Source organism: Vitis vinifera, chromosome 10 (genome assembly GCF_030704535.1).
Source record: "Vitis vinifera cultivar Pinot Noir 40024 chromosome 10, ASM3070453v1".
Lineage (NCBI taxonomy): Eukaryota > Viridiplantae > Streptophyta > Magnoliopsida > Vitales > Vitaceae > Vitis > Vitis vinifera.
This window is the reverse complement of record NC_081814.1, coordinates 26,903,832-26,921,628: the sequence shown is the minus strand read 5'-3', so window position 1 is coordinate 26,921,628 and position 17,797 is coordinate 26,903,832. Positions and strand designations below refer to the sequence as shown.

At 35.0% G+C, this 17,797-nt stretch overlaps 1 protein-coding gene across 1 annotated transcript; it reads left to right on the top strand.

Annotated features, from left to right (window-relative positions):
- The first annotated feature begins 865 nt into the window (after positions 1–865).
- Positions 866–17,166, top strand: LOC100852922 (phytochrome-associated serine/threonine-protein phosphatase). Its single transcript, XM_003633016.4, has 11 exons — positions 866–993; positions 1,091–1,187; positions 10,029–10,175; positions 10,292–10,359; positions 13,148–13,205; positions 14,111–14,221; positions 14,355–14,405; positions 15,625–15,768; positions 15,844–15,939; positions 16,025–16,096; positions 16,840–17,166. The coding sequence occupies exons 2-11, from the start codon at positions 1,107–1,109 to the stop codon at positions 16,921–16,923; spliced, it is 912 nt and encodes a 303-aa protein (XP_003633064.1). The 5' UTR covers positions 866–993; positions 1,091–1,106; the 3' UTR covers positions 16,924–17,166.
- The last annotated feature ends 631 nt before the right edge of the window (positions 17,167–17,797 follow it).

Genomic DNA, 17,797 nt, shown 5'->3' with positions numbered 1-17,797 from the left:
AGCAAGATATATTAAAGGTAATTGAACTAAGTATGGTTCACCAAAATTTTTATATATACATGACCTTAAAAAAGTGATGGGATTGATGTTTAACTAATAAAATCAAATAATAATCTAGTATATTTATTCATGAAAGTGGTACCTACATGAACATTCAAAAACCTCATACTATAGGAATGCAAGGATTCAAAGAATTCCACATTGTATTATTTCCTTTTTTTGTCTAGGTTTTATGTTACAAGACAAAAATTTTAACGAGATAGTCCTAATAGTCCAAGAATATTGAAAAAATATATATATATTTTTTATTGAGATATTTTCTAATAAAGTTTTAATGAGAAGTTTTTTTCTATGCTAAATCATTCAAGGGGATATATTTTAAATTATAATGGGGGTTTGGGGAAGTATTATAAATTATATTGGGAGCTTATGAATGACCACACAATCACCCATTTGAATAATCGGATTATTTGTAGAATAATTTAATATAATTTATTAGTTGTAATCAATAATGAGAATATTCGGGTTAATAAAGTTTATTGGAAGTTGATTTTTTTTCTCTTTTTATTTTTCTTCTCTTTGTCATTTTAATCTTTAAATTGATTTTTCAATAAATATGTAATTATTTTGAAAAATTTTAGGGTATCAAATTTATGCATAATATAAATGGTTGAAAATATATGATAAAATTTAAACCGTTGAATAGTGGTACGAGTACAAGGGATAAAGCTATAAAAAATGACACCAAACTAGATTTAAAAGATTTGAACCTAAGATCTGTAGATTATTATTATTAGTAATTAGAGTAATAATATTATTAATTAGTCTTTTATACCATTCGAAAAGCGCCCAATTGTTAGAAGTGAAATAAAAGGCCTTGGAAGCAGCAAAGGAGGCCTGGCAATAGCAACCATCCCACTATTTAATTTCCAAAATTAGGCATTTGCTTTTACTTTGATTGAAACGAAGAAGCAGCAGCAGAAGCACGAGGAGGTGCCTCCCAATATCATTTTTTCCTTTTCTTTTTTGGTTTTTTTTTTCTCAAAAATCTAAAAGAAAAAGTGATGAAAATCTGCTTTGGGTGATTTAGGGTTTTGTTGTTGGGAATGGATTTGGATCAGTGGATTTCCAAGGTCAAAGAAGGCCAGCATCTCCTGGAAGACGAGCTCCAGCTTCTCTGCGAATACGTACGTTTTCTAGGTTTTTGTTCTTTTTCTTGTTTGCTTCCTCCGAAAATTACCCAAATCTTGATTTTTTTTTTATAATTATGTATTTATTTCTCTGGTTTTTTTTTTTTTTTTTTAAAAGTTATTTTAAGTTAGGGCACGAGATGGAAAAACTAAATTTCGTACTTAATGCAGCCGTTTGGCGAGACGAGCTTTAGGAAAAAAAAAAAGTTTTTAGAGTTTTGTTTTTGATGTCGTTTCTTCGGATTAAGGCTCTCTCCCCTTTCTTTTAACAGTAATCTGGATCTTTCTGTATACATCCATTTGCTAGCATTTGTTCGTATCATCTGTTTAGTATCATACTGGATGTATGGATGGATGTATTTTTATTGGCTCGTTTGGTACAGTAGTGGAATTGGTCCATTTTGCTTTCAATCTAGTGGGAAAAAGGATGGATTCCCTGAATTTGGAGGCTTCATTAATGAGCAAATTTGGGTTTAGGTGTTTTGGTGAAAGGCGTTCTGCTTGTGCATCATAAATGTTCCAATCGTTCTTTCTCAGGATTCCGTATATTCATGGTACTAGGTTTTGTTCTTTACCTTTTTTCTGGGAGGAAAAGATTTATAGAGAGAGGTAGAGCAAAGGGGCCAACCTGGATGCATGTCAGGACTTTACAAGATTCGGCCCACTGGAAAAGCAGCAAAAACGCCGCAGACAGAACCCTGTTCCTCAACTCAGACCCAGATCTGAATAAAAGTCCAAGTTACAGTATCTTAAATAGAAGCTAGAACCAGGAGTCCAAACCTAGAAAGGGTGTGTAAAATGGAATACAATTTGCTTGAGCTTCCAACTAATAGTTCCATGCCTCCGGACATTCTTCTATCATTCTTTTCATGCTCAAGGAACCGGCCTCTATACCTTCTTCCTCTGCCTCCCTAGTAGAAAATTTCCATGTCAGGTGGACCATCTGCTTCCTATATATATATATTACAATAAGCTCTGAATCCCATTAGTCTTAAGCTATCGTAAAATTTAGCTTTTTTAGTTGGAAAAACATCTACTCTTCCTGTATGTCAACTCCTTACAGAACAATAGTAACTGTGAAATTTTTATTCTTAGTTGGTCTCCTCAACACTGTGGTTAAGTTTCTTGTATATTGTTTTTGGGTGTATTATTGTTGGAGAAGCTTGTTTTATATGGGCATGCTAGATATTTCTCACTAAGTTATCTTGTGAACAGAAAGTGGGAGCCTTTGAATGCAGAAGTCCCTAGCCCTTGTTAAATGAGTTCTCTTGCATTCTCACATATTGAGGTTGACCGGTTTTCTTTCACCTTTTTCCACTCATCCAGTTGGTTGTGATATCTGGTAGTTCCTTTTGTGCCTCAGTTGTTAGCTGACTGAATTAGTCTTAGATGTTGAATCTGGGACATAAGATTTCATAAATTACACCAAGAGGGGCACTGATATGGTGGAACTAACCTTAAGGATAATTATGTATTATCATGCCATTGTTAAAGGCCAACTGATATGGATGCTAAAGTAGAGAGACCAATGAGGAACAATCTGAATCAAGAAACCAATGAAGAAAATATGGTGAATGCATGATGTATGAGGAAGTTCGAGATTGAATTTCTTGGGGGAAATATATTGGATATTGAGAGAAGCTTATGCTTTCTTGTCATAAATGAATTATTTTGTAGAAATTTGAATCATTCTCACCCCCTCTTCCCCAACCCCATAAAGAAAAAAAAAAATTCAAATTATTATCAAGGATGCTAAAATTCATTTTCAAGAGTCTTTACCCTAGAAGAACCTCATTTGGTCAACATATTTGCTGACAAGTTTAGCTACTGACACCGAGCTTGCTAGAGTCGATCTTTCCAGCACTACTATCAGCACTGAACAGGTTTGGAGAATACTCTAATGACTACCCCCAAGGTATCTGAACATTCTTTTGTTATCCATCTATAGGGTTGTAACTTGGGTGGGTCAATCAAACCCAACCCAAACCCTTTTTTTAAACGGGATTTGATGACTTAACTTGCAATTTGGATTGGGTTTGTTTAAAAAAAATGTCAGCCCTAATGAATTTGGGTTGGGCATAGGTTTTGGGGCTTGAGCAACCTAAGGGTAGCTTATATTTATATAAGGTGCCTAGCTGTTTAGGGCGAATTACAGGATGTGTGTTAGAGGCTCACGATCCTAGGTTTGATTTCTACTGGCGGTTGAATGTGCTAAATCACCCGGTGTCAGTTGTGGTAGGCGTAGTCAATACCCCAAGTTTTGGGTCCTTAGAAGGTTCCTCGATTATCAAATATATATTATTTAATAGTAGTGTACTAATAGCCATTTCATTTATGTTAAGATATGTTTATTGTTTTGATTGTTAGGGAATGGTATAGAGTTGAGGATTGGTGTTAAAGATTTGGTTATTAGTGTGTCATGAACAATTAATTTGTTTTTCTTGGTTTTAATTTTACACATACTTTTGCTATTATGTGTAAGATTGGTTGTGAACTTAAAAGTTATTTAAGAAGCATCTTAAAGAAATTGCCCTTTCTCCTAATTGTGATTGGTTATTTGAATGGTTGATTGATAATTGAAGTTCATCATGAAGTATGCAGGAAGTATAACTTTTACTCTTAATTTGATTGTTTACCTAGAGATTACTTGAAAATGTAACTTTATCTTATATAGTGGTCTTTTATTTTATTTTGTTTAGTTTTTATTTTAGAGGTTTTGATTTATTATTGATTATAATATAGGGTTGTAGCTATCAGATTGATTAAGTAATTGAATGTTATGAATTTACGTATTAACATATTGATGTGCAAAGGTTTGTTAAATGAATGTTACTATTTTTTTTTATTTATTAAAAAAAAATAAAAAAAAATAGTAACATTCATTTAACAAACCTTTGCACATCAATATGTTAATACGTAAATTCATAACATTCAATTACTTAATCTTGCCTTACCCATATGCCCTGTTACTTTCTTTCTTTATTTAAGTTACCCACTTCAGTCTCTGCAAAAATTGAGAGGTTGTAGAGGGATTTTTTATGGTCAAGGATTGGGGAAGGCAAAAAGGATCATTTAGTCAGGTGGGATGTCGTGTGTAAACCGAAGGAAATAGGGGGTTTGGGTTTTGGGAATATTTCTCTGAAGAATCTTGCTCTTTTAGGGAAATGGCTGTGGAGGTACCCTAGAGAGGGTTTAGCTCTATGGCATCAGGTCATACTAAGCATTTATGGTTCACACTCCAATGGTTGGGATGCCAACACAATAGTCAAATGGTCACATCGCTGCCCTTGGAAGGCTATTACTCAAGTCTTTCAAGAGTTTTCCTCGTTTACTCGGTTTGTGGTAGGAAATGGGGAAAGAATTCGGTTCTGGGAAGATTTGTGGTGGGGGGACCAACCTTTGGGATCCCAATATCCAAGTCTATTTAGAGTAGTCTTGGATGAAAACATACCTATTTCTTCAGTTCTCGGTCCTACTCGTCCTTTCTCTTGGAATTTAAATTTCCGTCGTAACCTGTCAGATTCTGAGATAGAGGACTTAAAAGGCCTCATGCGATCTCTCGATGGATTGCATTTATCTCCTTCGGTTCCAGATGTTAGATTGTGACCCTTATCTTTTTCAGGGCTTTTTTCAGTTAAATCTTTCTTTCTAGCTTTATCCCAATTTTCTAGATCTCCTCAGGTTTTTCCTTCTAAGTTTGTTTGGAATTCTCAAATTCCTTTCAAAGTGCAGTCCTTCATCTGGTTAGTGGCACACAAGAAGGTGAATACTAATGACATGCTACAAGTGAGAAGACCCTACAAAACCCTTAGTCCGGATATTTGTATTCTGTGCATGAAGCATGGGGAATCAACTGATCATATTTTTCTTCATTGTTCCTTGACAATTGGGTTATGACACAGGTTATTTCAGTTAGCTAAGATGGATTGGGTCCCCCCGAGGAGCATCCTTGACATGATGTACATCAAATTTAATGGATTTGGTTCGTCTAAGAGGGGGATAGCCTTGTGGCAAGCTGCAAACATCGCTCTTATTCGGATTGTGTGGAGGGAAAGAAATGCGAGGATTTTTGAGGATAAAGCAAGGAATTCAAAGTTTCTTTGGGACTCTATTGTTTTCCTTGCTTCTCTTTGGGCTTATTGTTCCAAGGTTTTTAAGGGGACTCCCCTTAATGTGTTACAACTTGATTGGATAGCAGTGTGTACTCCATAAGGAGGGTCTTTTTAGAGTGTTTGCTTGTTTTTCAGTGTATTTTTCTATAGTTTAGCTTTCTTTGGCAGGAGGATTCCTCATCCTTCTTTTGTACTTATTTTTATCTATCAATAAATCTTTGTGTCGTTTCCAATAAAAAAAAAAAAAAAAAATTTATTTATTAATTATAGGTTGATTAGTAAAATATTTAGGGAAATGGATGTTGTGTTTATGTTATGCTCATCAACTTGATCAACTTGACCAAGTTTAGAAAAATAGGCTTGGGTAAATAAGTTTTATGCATTAAGTTGAACTTGGATTATTGGAAATTGACCAACTTGTTTGAGTTGCATCCCTTAGGGTGGTGGGACCAATGTGGATCAACAAGCCTTGGCTCACCACACAAAAGAAAGGTAATAAGTGACATTCCACATGGATTGATAGGGCCTTCATCTAAAATTAAAATCCTAGAATTGCTTTTTGGCTAGATCACCAATTGTAAAGTAAGTATAGATAAAGCATCCATACTCCAAGATCATTTATTGATCAAAAAAAATATTTTTACTATTGTTGTGCTCCTTTTTGTGTATTGTGTTATTTTTGTCTTGACATTGTTTATTGGTCATTCTTGATTTGGTGTGATCAGCTTGTGATAGGAGGTTCGTGGGTAGTGTATAGAAAGTTAGAAATAAGTAGTTGGTTGTTCTTTCGACAAGTAGGGTATATGGGGATTTATTATCATTTGGGACTTGAACAAGTTTAGTTATTCAGAGATGATGTTAGGATCTTTTTTGGTAACAATTAAGTTGTTTTCAATGGAAGAAGGATATTTTTGGCTCACCTTAGTTTATGGTCCTAATAATTCCACCTTGAGGAAGGATTTTTGGATGTAGCTTCAATACCTTTTTGGTCTAACTTTTCTGAAATGGCGTGTTTGGGGGATTTCAATGTCATAAGAAGAATTTTGGAAATGTTAGGTGGCTCTAGGTTAACCCCTAGCATGAGGGTTTTTGATGAGTTTAAAAGAGAAAGTGAATTAGTTGACCCTGCACTTAGAAATGCATTTTCATTTGATCAAACATGCAAGAAGTTTCCGTTTTCCAAAGGTTGGATAGATTCTTATACTCAAATGAGTGGGACCAAAGTTTCCCTCAAAGTCTGTAAGAAGTTCTTCCTAGATTGACCTTTGGTCATTACCCCATTGTCCTAGATATCAATCCATTTAAGTGGGGTCTTGCTCCATTTAGGTTTGAGAACATGTGGTCACTTCACCCATATTTCAAGGAAAGATTTAGTTCTTGGTGGCGGGAGTGTCAAGTTGAAGGTTGGGAAGGTCATAAATTTATGAGGAAGCTACATTTTGTCAAATCTAAATTTAAAGGCTGGAATAAGGTGCCTTTTGGAGATTTAGAAGAGAAAATGGAACATTCTTTCATACATTGTTAGTATCGATATTGGTGAGCAGGAAGGGAATTTAACCCCTGAACTTTCAATGTTAAGGGTCTTAAGGAAGGGGGAATTGGAGGAGTTATTGTTAAAAGAAGAGGTTCATTGGAGGCGAAAAATTAAGGTTAAATGAAAAGAAGGAGATTGCAATTTGAAGTACTTCCATAGAGTGGCTAATGGTGGACGAAATAGGAAATTCATAAAATCATTGATGTTTGAAGAGGGGGTGACTCTAGGCAACATTAAAAACATTTCAAAGGAGATTGTGCATTTTTTTAAAAAGCGGTACTCCAAGCCCTCGGGCGAATTTTGGAGGATAGAAGGTTTGGATTGGTTTCCTATATTACAAAAGAGTGTTGTTTGGTTGGATCGCCCCTTATTGGAAGAGGAGGTATGCTTTGCCATTTTTTAGTTAGATAAAGAAAAAGCCCCCAAGTGGATGTTTTCACCATGATAGTGTATCAAGAGTGTTGGGATGTGATAAAGGAGGATCATATGAGGGTGTACTTAGAGTTCCATGATAATGGGATAATCAATCAAAGCACCAATGCTACTTTCATCTCTCTTGTGCCCAAAAAAAGTCAAACCAACAAGATCTTGGATTTCAAACTTGTCAACCTAGGTACAAGTCTTTATAAAATCGTAGCTTAAGGTTTTATTAGGATGCATCCAAAGGGTTCTCCATGAAACCATCTACATATCCTAAGGAGCCTTTGTTGAGGGGAGAGAAATTTTAGATGTTGTTATGATTGCAAATGAATTGGCTGATGAGAAAAGGCATTCAAGGGAGGAAGGAGTAGTCTTTAAAATAGATTGTGAAAAGACTTATGACCATGTGAACAGGGGTTTTCAAGATCACATACTAGAGAGAAAAGGGTCTAGCAAAAAATGGAGATCTTGGATGAGAGTTTTCTTGTCTTCAGCAAGTTCTACAATCCCACTAAATCGAAATGTCAAATGATGAGTTAAGGCAACCAAAGGTTTAAAGACAAGTGGATCTTTTTTCCCCTTTCCTTTTCACCATTGCAGTTAATGTCTTAAGAAGGATGATGCTCCAAGCAAAGAATAGGGGTTTACTAGAGAGCTTCATAGTGGGCATGAATAGAACTAAAGTATCTCTTTTACAATTTGCGAATGACCTGATTTTTTTCTTTAGAGCCTCTACAGAAGACTTGCAAAATCTCAAGCTAATCCTATTGGTTTTTTGGGCAAATTTTAGGGCTTAGGATTGATTTTGACAAGAGCACTATCTCTAGTATTTATACAAGTGTGGAGTGGATCTCTAGTTTGACTTCAATGGTTAACTGTAAAGTTTCAGACTAGTCTTTACCTTATTTGGGTCTTCCTTTAGGTGGGAATCCACTGGCAAGTGGCTTTTGAGATTTAGTGGTTGATAGAATCTCAAGGAGATAGGATAGGTGGAAAAAAGCTTTTTTGTTATTGGGGGAAGAACAACTCTAATTCGGTCTTGCTTGTCTCACATCCTTATTTATTATAACTCTTCAAGATTCCAAAATTTGTAGTTTCAAAGATTGAGAAATTGCAAAGAGATTTTCTTTGTTCAAGGGTTGGGGACGGTGAGAAAGATCATCTAATTAGTTAGGACATAATGTGTAGGCTAAAGGAGTCTAAAGGTTTGAGGTTTCAGAAGACTACTTTGAGGAATTGTGCTCTATTAGGGAAGTGACTATGGAGGTTCCATAGGAAAAGTTCTACCCTTTGACATCAAGTTATTTTGAGTATTTATGGGACACATCCCAATGAATGGGACATCAACATTTTGGTTAGGTGGTCACACTATTGTCCTTGGAAAGCCATTGCATAGGTTTTTCAGGATTTTTCTCCACACACTTGTTTTGTGGTGGCCGACGAGGAGAGAATTTGTTTTTGGGAAGATTTATAGTGGGGAAATCAACATTTTGTTCACAATTTGTGGAACCATACTTAGTTATCACTTTAAAAAATCTCATCATTTCAACAATCCTTGGTAACTCTTCTTCTCCTTCTCTTTCTTAGAACTTGAACTTTCATCGTAACCACATGGATTTGGAAATTGAGAACCTTGAAAGATTTATGTCTTCACTCACTTTAGTGCATTTGTCTCCTTTTGTCTTAGACACAAGAGATTGGTCTCCATCCTATTCAGGTTTATACTCGGTAAAATCTATCTTTTTGGCCTTGTCCAATTTATCATGATCAATTCAGATCCTTTCTTTCTAGCTAAATTTGTTTGGAAATCTAAAGTCTCATCTAAGGTCAAGGCCTTTGCTTGGTTAGTGGTGCACAAGAAAGTGAACATTAATGACATGCTATGGTTGAGAAGACCTTAGAAATCCCTTAGTCCTGATTAGTGCATCTTATATAAGGGGAGTGGAGAATCGGTTGACCGGTTGACCATCAACTTTTACATTGTCTGATAACTTTGGGGCTTTGGCCCAAGTTACTTAGTTTAGCTAGGATGGATTGGGTTCCACCTAAGAATATATGCAACATGATGACCATTTCTTTTAGAGGATTGTGGAATTTTGTTAGAGGCAAAACCTTTTGGCAAATCGCTTGCCTTACTTTGCCTTGAATCGTGTAGACAGAGAGATGTGAGGATCTTTGAAGAAAAGTGGAGGATGGTAGAGATGTTGTGAGATTTACTTCACTTTTATTTCTCCTTATGGGCCTCTTGTACTATTGCCTTTAAAGGCACTCCTCTCAATATCATTCAACTTAATTGGCGTTTGATTTGTAAATCAAAAGGGTTGGACAACAATGAGAGGAGCTTTGTTCGGAATCTATATATATAGCCATATATGGACTAATTGTTGTATAGGTTTGCTTGTATAGTGGAGGAGCTTCAGTCATATTCTGATCAAATTCCTGTATTTTGTAGGTAGGACCCCTCATCCTTCTCTTGTACATTTTATCCATATCTAATATATCTTTGTTTCTGATTTTTAAAAAAAGTCTTGCTTTGGTGTGATATGTAGCAAAAATGCATTTATTGTGATGCTTGAGATAAGGTGAACATGCATAGCATGTGCAAATGTTGTTGACATTTTTTATTTTTCATTCTTGTTTTGTTAGGAGCACATTCAGATGTTGCTGTGTTTTTCTAGGCAAAAAACACATTTGGGTGTTTTAAACAACACTGAATAAGTTTTATAGCTGCCTCCATGCTTATCTGATGACTGATATATGTTCTATATTTAGGTAAAAGAGATCCTCATTGAAGAGTCTAATGTTCAGCCTGTCAATAGTCCAGTCACTGTTTGTGGTGATATTCATGGCCAGTTCCATGATCTAATGAAACTTTTCCAGACAGGAGGTCATGTACCAGAGACTAATTACATTTTTATGGTAAGATTTATGATTCCGTTTTGAGAATTACTATGGTGCCTTTTTGACTTCTCTGGGGATTCAGATTTCATCATTCATTTAATTTCTATGAGCTTGTCCTCCTTAATACTTGGTAGGGTGATTTTGTTGATCGAGGGTACAATAGCCTTGAAGTCTTCACAATCCTTTTGCTTCTGAAAGCCAGGTATGTCTTTTACATGCAAGTTTTACTAGCTTGCCACTTGGTGCCTGCATTTGGTGGATTGTTGCTTGTTTACTATCTACTTGATATCTGCAGTCTGTTTCCTTTCCTCTGGTTTGTTAGATTGTATGGAACTGGCTGTTCACTTTTTCACTCCCAAGCATGATAGGTGCCTGTTGCTTGCGTAGTATAGCATAGTCTAGGTGGCTTGGAGATGTTTGGAGCTGGAGCAATTTGTATCTAACAAAGAAATAAGGGGTGAAAGAAGAGAAGACACACACATGTTGGCATTTTCAGACTTTTTAGATGTGCAATTGTGTATTTCCTTTTTCTGAAGGGAATTTTTATGAATAATGAGCCTCACTCTTACTTAAGGGTGAAACTGTTGTTTAGCATGGAATGGTAATATCATAAATCTAGTAAATCTTTGCAGTATCCTTGTGGGTTGTTCCTGTGGGGTTGAACTGTTTCCTGAAGAAATGTAATTTTTATAGGCTTCTATATCCAACTTACTTGGGATTAATTGGGTAATGCCTCTGATGGAGAAAGAATTTTTAGGGCATTGGTGGATAAAAGCCGGAAGTGGATAAATTGGTTGCATGTGCTGTTTTTCTATTTGTTATTTATTCATTTATTTAGAGCGAGTTTGAAAAGAGGCATAATGGAAGTTTTGAGGATCCTGGGCTTCACATGGGAAACTTGAGGCCTATTATAATTGAAGTTTTTAAAGGTGAAGGCGTAAGCCTTTTGAGGCATTATAAATAGTCAATTGGAGTTATAAGAAACCAAATTAATAGTTCCACACTTAAAAAAAAGAAAAACAAAAAAGTCATAAAATAACAAAGTCAATCAAGTTTTGAAAAAAAGATTAATTAATTTTATAGATGCAATTAACAATTAAAATCAAATTAATAAATTTTATTTTATTTCACAATTTATCACTTAAAAAGACAAGAAAAAAAATAAAAACAAAATATTTTCAAAATTGGAGAAAATAATTTTTTTTTTCTAGCAATGTCTTTAGACTCTTAGTGTATTTTTGTTAAGGAAAAAAAAATGAAAATTAATAAAAATAAAAAATGAAAAATGGAAATAAAATGTGAACTTTGAGATGTGAATATGACTGTGGTGGTGAAAATAGGAACAGAGAAAAGTGAATTTTTCTTCTTTTTTTTTTTTTAAAAAAAATTAACAATTGTGTGGTAGAGAGTAAACTATGAGGGAAGTGATGAGGTGAGAAAAACAAACAAAATAAAAAAAGAAAAGAAAAGAATGAGAGAGGTGAGACTAAGAGAGAAGAGGAAGAGTACTGATGAGATGGTGAAGGGAAGCTCAGAAGTGGAAGCATACCTATTGAGATGACAGAGAGAAGAGGAAGTGGTACCTGTTAAGACAATGAATGAAGAGGAGCACAAGCTTCCATTGGAGTGAGGCGATTGTCGGAGAAGTGCCTAACCTTCAAGCCAGATTAGGTCTAAAGAGCTAGGGTTAGGTTTTTATTTTTCAAATTATTTCTCTATTTTGTCATTTTTGGACTTACACGTTGGTTCTTCTTCAATTTTTGCAACCAAGAGGCTTACGCCTCAAATGGTGGCGTGTAAAAGGCACACTTGAAGTTTATCTCAACAATGCTTCAAGCCAAAAGACAAATATGCCTTTTGTGTCTTTTTTTTTTTTTCACAACACCTTAAGATGTTTTCAGGATGCCTTGCTCTAGGGTGCACCTCAAAAACGCTTTTGTAAACACTAATTGTAACAAAGAGATTTTCGCCTTTGGGGTAAGTTGAGGATGTTGGGAATGGCTTTCTTTGTACAGTTCTTAAGCTTTCTTATAACTTTAATTTCATTGTTTTCCCCTGTTCAGTGAATATTTTCTGCATACGCTAGCCTTGGCCTTGCATTCTGTTGCTTTTATGCACAAAAAAGTCAATTGGAGTTGGTAATGATGCAATGTTGTTGGGCCTCATACACTGAGGCTTTTAAAGACATTCTCAATTCAATTGGCATTTGGTGTGTAAATCAAAAGGGTTTGGACATCATTGAGAAGAGCTTAGTTAGAACTTGAGGAGATTACATCTTTGTGTATTGTGTAGTAGTCTAAACCTTTTGTATAAACTCCTTGTATAGTAGAGGAATTCAGTCATATTTTGAATTTTTTTTTAATTGTATGGAGGACTCCCCATCCTTCTCACATTTTCTTTAACATTAATATATTCATCTCTTGTTTCTGATAAAAGAAGTGATGTAATGTTGCTGGTTAGGACAAATAAAGTAGTTATATTGTCATGTTAACACCCATTGAACAAATTCTTGGGTTCAAAGAAATTCTTCATTTATGTTGGTAGATGTGATTGATTTAAGAATTTGTCATCTTTGTATCATACTATCCTCTTCTTAACTTGAGAGCTTCTAGTGCTCTGCTTTAGTCTAAATTCTATGAAACTTTTGTATGAGCCTACAGTTAATTGCCCAATGTATTTATCATGGAGTTGCCTGATGAAAAATTTACATTAAACTAGTTTTTAAACTCAACTTCATTTTCTGCCAAGCAAAGGTTTGGGCTATAAGGATGTGGGAGGTTTCAAGTTTGAGTCCCAACAGGAACAAAAGGAGGTTAATTATCAAAACAGGAAAAAAAGGAAATATTTGAGATAGAGAAGGACAACCATATAGGCATCTATTATGAATTGCATATGGCTCTACAATGGAATTTACTTATGCTTACCATCTTCAAATCTTTATATTATGTACCTGGAGATTCTGACATTTTCTTTTTTGTGCTTGCTCATAGATATCCGGCTAATATTACTCTTTTGCGTGGAAATCATGAGAGTAGACAACTTACTCAGGTATGTTATAAGTTATAACTATTAATTTTAATAAAGAGTGTATAAAAATACTCTAGGCATCTGTTACTTATGTTATTTGTGTTTTTAAAGATGCAATTATGTGAAACAGATGCAGTGAATAGTTGAAGATAGATTTGGAAGTATTAATGCAGGATAATGAGATATTCCACCATATAGGCCTCAATTCAAAGATCTATATGCAGTGACTGCTTCATACTTGTGTTTACCCATATGAAATCCTGCAATTATTTTATGTGCTCAATTTATTTGTTAGTCCACCGTATTAATCTCAACTCAACTAAATTTCTTGGTCTCTCACATTTGTGTTTAAGTCAAAGTTCCAAGGGGTATTACGGATGAAAAGTGAAGAAGTTAGCAATGTGGAAACCAGTTAATATTAAAACAATGGAAAAACATTGTTCAGTTGTGGAAAAATGACACATTTGAGTTTATTTTAGTGCCTATTGAAGGAACAAATTGACAAACCTTTGAGAGTTGAGTTATCATGCTAGTGGTTAATTTTTTCCCCCTCAAGTCCCTATGTATTTGAATTAATGATTTTTTTGGCGAAAGGAATTTATCTTTTAAACTTCATTGATAGTTTGGGCTTATAAGGTTCTCTTTGTTCTTCTGAAGCATCATTGTTCCGGTACTGTTTGTAGACTTCCTGTCCATGGGGTTACATCTCCCTTTTGCTGTCTCTTAACAAATATTTATTTGCTCATAAATAAATAAATAAATAAAATCTGAAATATCTCAAGATTTGAAGCCCAAGAACTCATGATTACTGGAAGAATATCACATGAACTGTTTCCCCACATAGGATGAAACACATTGCACAACTGTGACAAGAGATTTACCAATATTTAGGATATTTATTAGTGTATACTTTTCTTCTTTTCCAGGTCTATGGTTTCTATGATGAGTGCCAGAGGAAGTACGGAAATGCTAATGCATGGCGGTACTGCACAGATGTTTTTGACTACCTAACCCTCTCTGCGATAATAGATGGAACTGTAAACCTCTCACTTTATCTCTCTCTTGCATTAATCTGTACCAGTGTGTGTGTGTGTGTGTGTGTTTTTAATATATCTAAGTTGTAGTGTCTATCTGTTAATGTTATATGTCTCATTGTTTTTGGAATTCCAGGTGCTTTGTGTCCATGGTGGTCTTTCACCTGACGTTCGAACAATTGATCAGGTTTCTTTGCCCTCTGATCGTCAACTGAAATTTCTATATGTTTAGCAATATCAAGATTCCGATATATCTTATATTTGCATTTGATTTTACTTCTTATCTCATTGGAAGCATTTTTTTTGCATATTCCTAATCTGCATTTTAATTGAAGTTTCCCTTTGTTGAAATGAAGGGCTATAATGGGTGTGACTTTACCTCACCATGCGTTTGGGATGTAACTCATTATAATCATTTTTGACTAATTTGGGGTCATTCAATATGTGAGCTTTTGTTGATGAGTTAACACAAAATCTGTTGCAAGTTAATACAAAATTTGTTTGCTAATGTAATCAACCTGATATCAGTAAGCAGCTTACCTGCTTTACTGGTTTTGGAAGGCATCCTATTGTTGGAAATTTATGAAGTTGGGTTAAAGAGGATTTTAATAATGTTAGGCATTATTTTATATGATATTAATACAATTCTTTGTGTCTGATATAATAATAATAATAATGTTAAGGCATAAATATTGCAGGTACTGTAAGGATTTAATTGTAATTGTGCTATATGGTTGGTCCTCATTGTTAAGCTATCAACTTTTCTAAAAGCTTACTATATCAGGATAACACCATGCCTCATGTGTGACTCCATGCCTACAAGAGGAGGGGCAAATTAACAGTAAATAGAAAGGGGGAACAGTTGTAGGAGAGGCTTCAACTGGAGACTTTTAGTAAGCATAACTCTGATAAACTGTTAAGCTACCAAGTTACCAACTTTTTAAAAACTTAAACTGTTTAATATGAGCCCACAATGTATATCAGGCTAACACTTGCTATCACTTACAAATAACGGATTCATGATATTTAAAAGAGTGCTTAAATTTGCTGGTACCAAGTCAAAAAATATTTGCTTTAACAAATGCAATATTGGTGAGAACCACTCCCACCCCAATCTCCATCCCCATTTATTTCATTACTAGTTATCCCATTTTCACATTGCTTCTAAAATCTAGGCTGTTTTCAAAGTCAAAGAGTTATTTTTGAAATTATGGACACATTTAAGGCAATTCATTTGTACAGGCATCCAAAGGCATGTTCGTTTCTGTTTCAAACATCCTATTGATCCCTATGATGTTTAGAGCTTTGTCTAAGCAGTTGTTTTCTGTGCCCAAGAATCCACCATGAGCAAGATATTAACCTAAGTTTTGGCATCTTAATTTTGTTTCTGCCTCTCATTTTTGCAGATTAGGGTCATTGAACGAAATTGTGAAATTCCTCATGAGGGGCCATTCTGTGATCTTATGTGGAGTGATCCTGAAGACATTGAGACGTGGGCAGTCAGTCCACGTGGAGCAGGTTGGCTTTTTGGATCAAGGGTCACGTCTGAGGTAGAGTGATACAATCTCGGCTTCGTCTTTTCCAGACTTCATGTTTGCTGAGGAATTTTTTTTCTTTCTTTACAGTTCAACCACATAAACAATCTTGATCTGGTTTGTCGAGCCCACCAGCTTGTACAAGAAGGTCTAAAGTACATGTTTCAGGATAAAGGACTCGTAACCGTAAGATTCTGTAGATTTTTGCAGTTGTTTTGTCATCGATAGTTTTAACCATCAATATTAATAGTTTGATTCTTGACTTTTTCAGGTCTGGTCTGCACCAAACTACTGTTACCGTTGTGGGAATGTGGCTTCCATATTGAGCTTCAATGAGAATATGGTAAAATGTTACAAATCATGTGCTTATATCACTTTTGGATGGTCTATGGAAATCATGAGATTTACTATTATCGTGCCCTCACTACCATTTTCCCTGTTATATATTATTGCTATCGTCTTCCCATGTCACTTCAGAAGTGGGAAAAAATTGTGTGATTTGCAAAATCTAGATTGTTCCCATTTTCTTTTTCTTGAGGGGAGTATCAATTTGGTCATGGATAGGGTTCATAGGATGCTATGAGTTAATTGTCCCCCAATTATTTATTGGAAACTCTAGGAACCTTAAGTTTTGGGGTCCCATTACCAAAAGGTTTCTAAGCACTTGGTGTTGAATTCCTGGAAAGAGTTGCATTCTTTAGGTGCCTATCCGGAAAACCAAAAAAATAAAAAAATAAAATAAAAAAAAAATCCTGCTATAATCACTCTTTTCAACATTCTCAAGACTAGTCTGTTTTCATTTTTTGTTTGATGATAGAATGTGGTCCCAAATTTGCTTATACCTTGGAAAAAATTCCTATGTGTTCGTCCTTCCATGTTGATTTAGTTGTCTAAAGTCTATCCTGTATTGCGGCTTTGGTTTACGTTGTGGCTCTTATGGAAGTGAATACGACTGTGAGGTGGCTTTTTCACTAAGGGTTTTTATTTATTTATTATTATTCTATAAATTAGCTGGTGTTAATTGGGTTATACCTTTATTGTGTTGGAATGGTGTATGGTATTCATTATCAATATTTTCCACTTCAGGAAAGAGAGGTGAAGTTTTTCACAGAAACAGAGGAGAACAACCAGATGAGAGGGCCAAGGACAGGAGTCCCATATTTCTTATAAGTGAAAAAAAGGGAGCTATTTCCTGCATTGCTTTGTAAAATTATTTTAGACGAAATAGTGATTGGTTTTTTTCGGTGGGGAATGAGCCTCAAAAGAACTTTGATGTTTGTAGGTAGAAGAAGATACCTTATTTTTGGGAGGCAGCTGGCTGGAAATTTACCATTCGGTGTCCAGCGTATTTCCTGTATCGTGCTTGTTATTTGTTGCTTTATAAATTTATAAAATAGTTTCCTCTTCCTCTTCTGGCCTTGACTCTGGAATTTTGGGAGGGATCACTATTTTTCTAGACCAACCGCTGCTGACTTGTATGAGAATGGGTTTATGAAAGAGGCCCTTTTAGCTATAGAAACGAGAGATCCGCATGGATATATTAAGTCTTCTTCAGATAACGATTTTTATTAACTACTTCAACAAAATTGAGGTATTTAAAGGCAAAAGTTAATCTTCAAGGGGGACATGAAGTGATGGCTATTATATTTTTATGTAGAATATGTATTTTTTTCTCTTTTTGAAAACGAAAAGAAGGAAGTGTATCTGTTTGGTCATAGTCTTTTTTTTTTTTTTTTTTTTTATTTAAAAAAAAAGCATCATTTCATATTTAATAATGTTATTCCACCAACTTTTGAAACTTATGTGATAAGAATATTTTGACTCTGCAGATAACTTTCAAACTTATTTAAGAAATGAAATGCTTCTTTGGGAAAGCAAAAGGTATTATTGCACTATCATTTCAAAGAAAAATGCATTTGGTCTGTCATATCTATAAAGTGTGAAGATTTGTCCAATTTTGGTGCATGCATGCATGCCTCCAAAGGACAACGACTCCCGGAAATGGCGGAAAAGAGAACTCTCTCTTATCCAATTGTATTGTGAG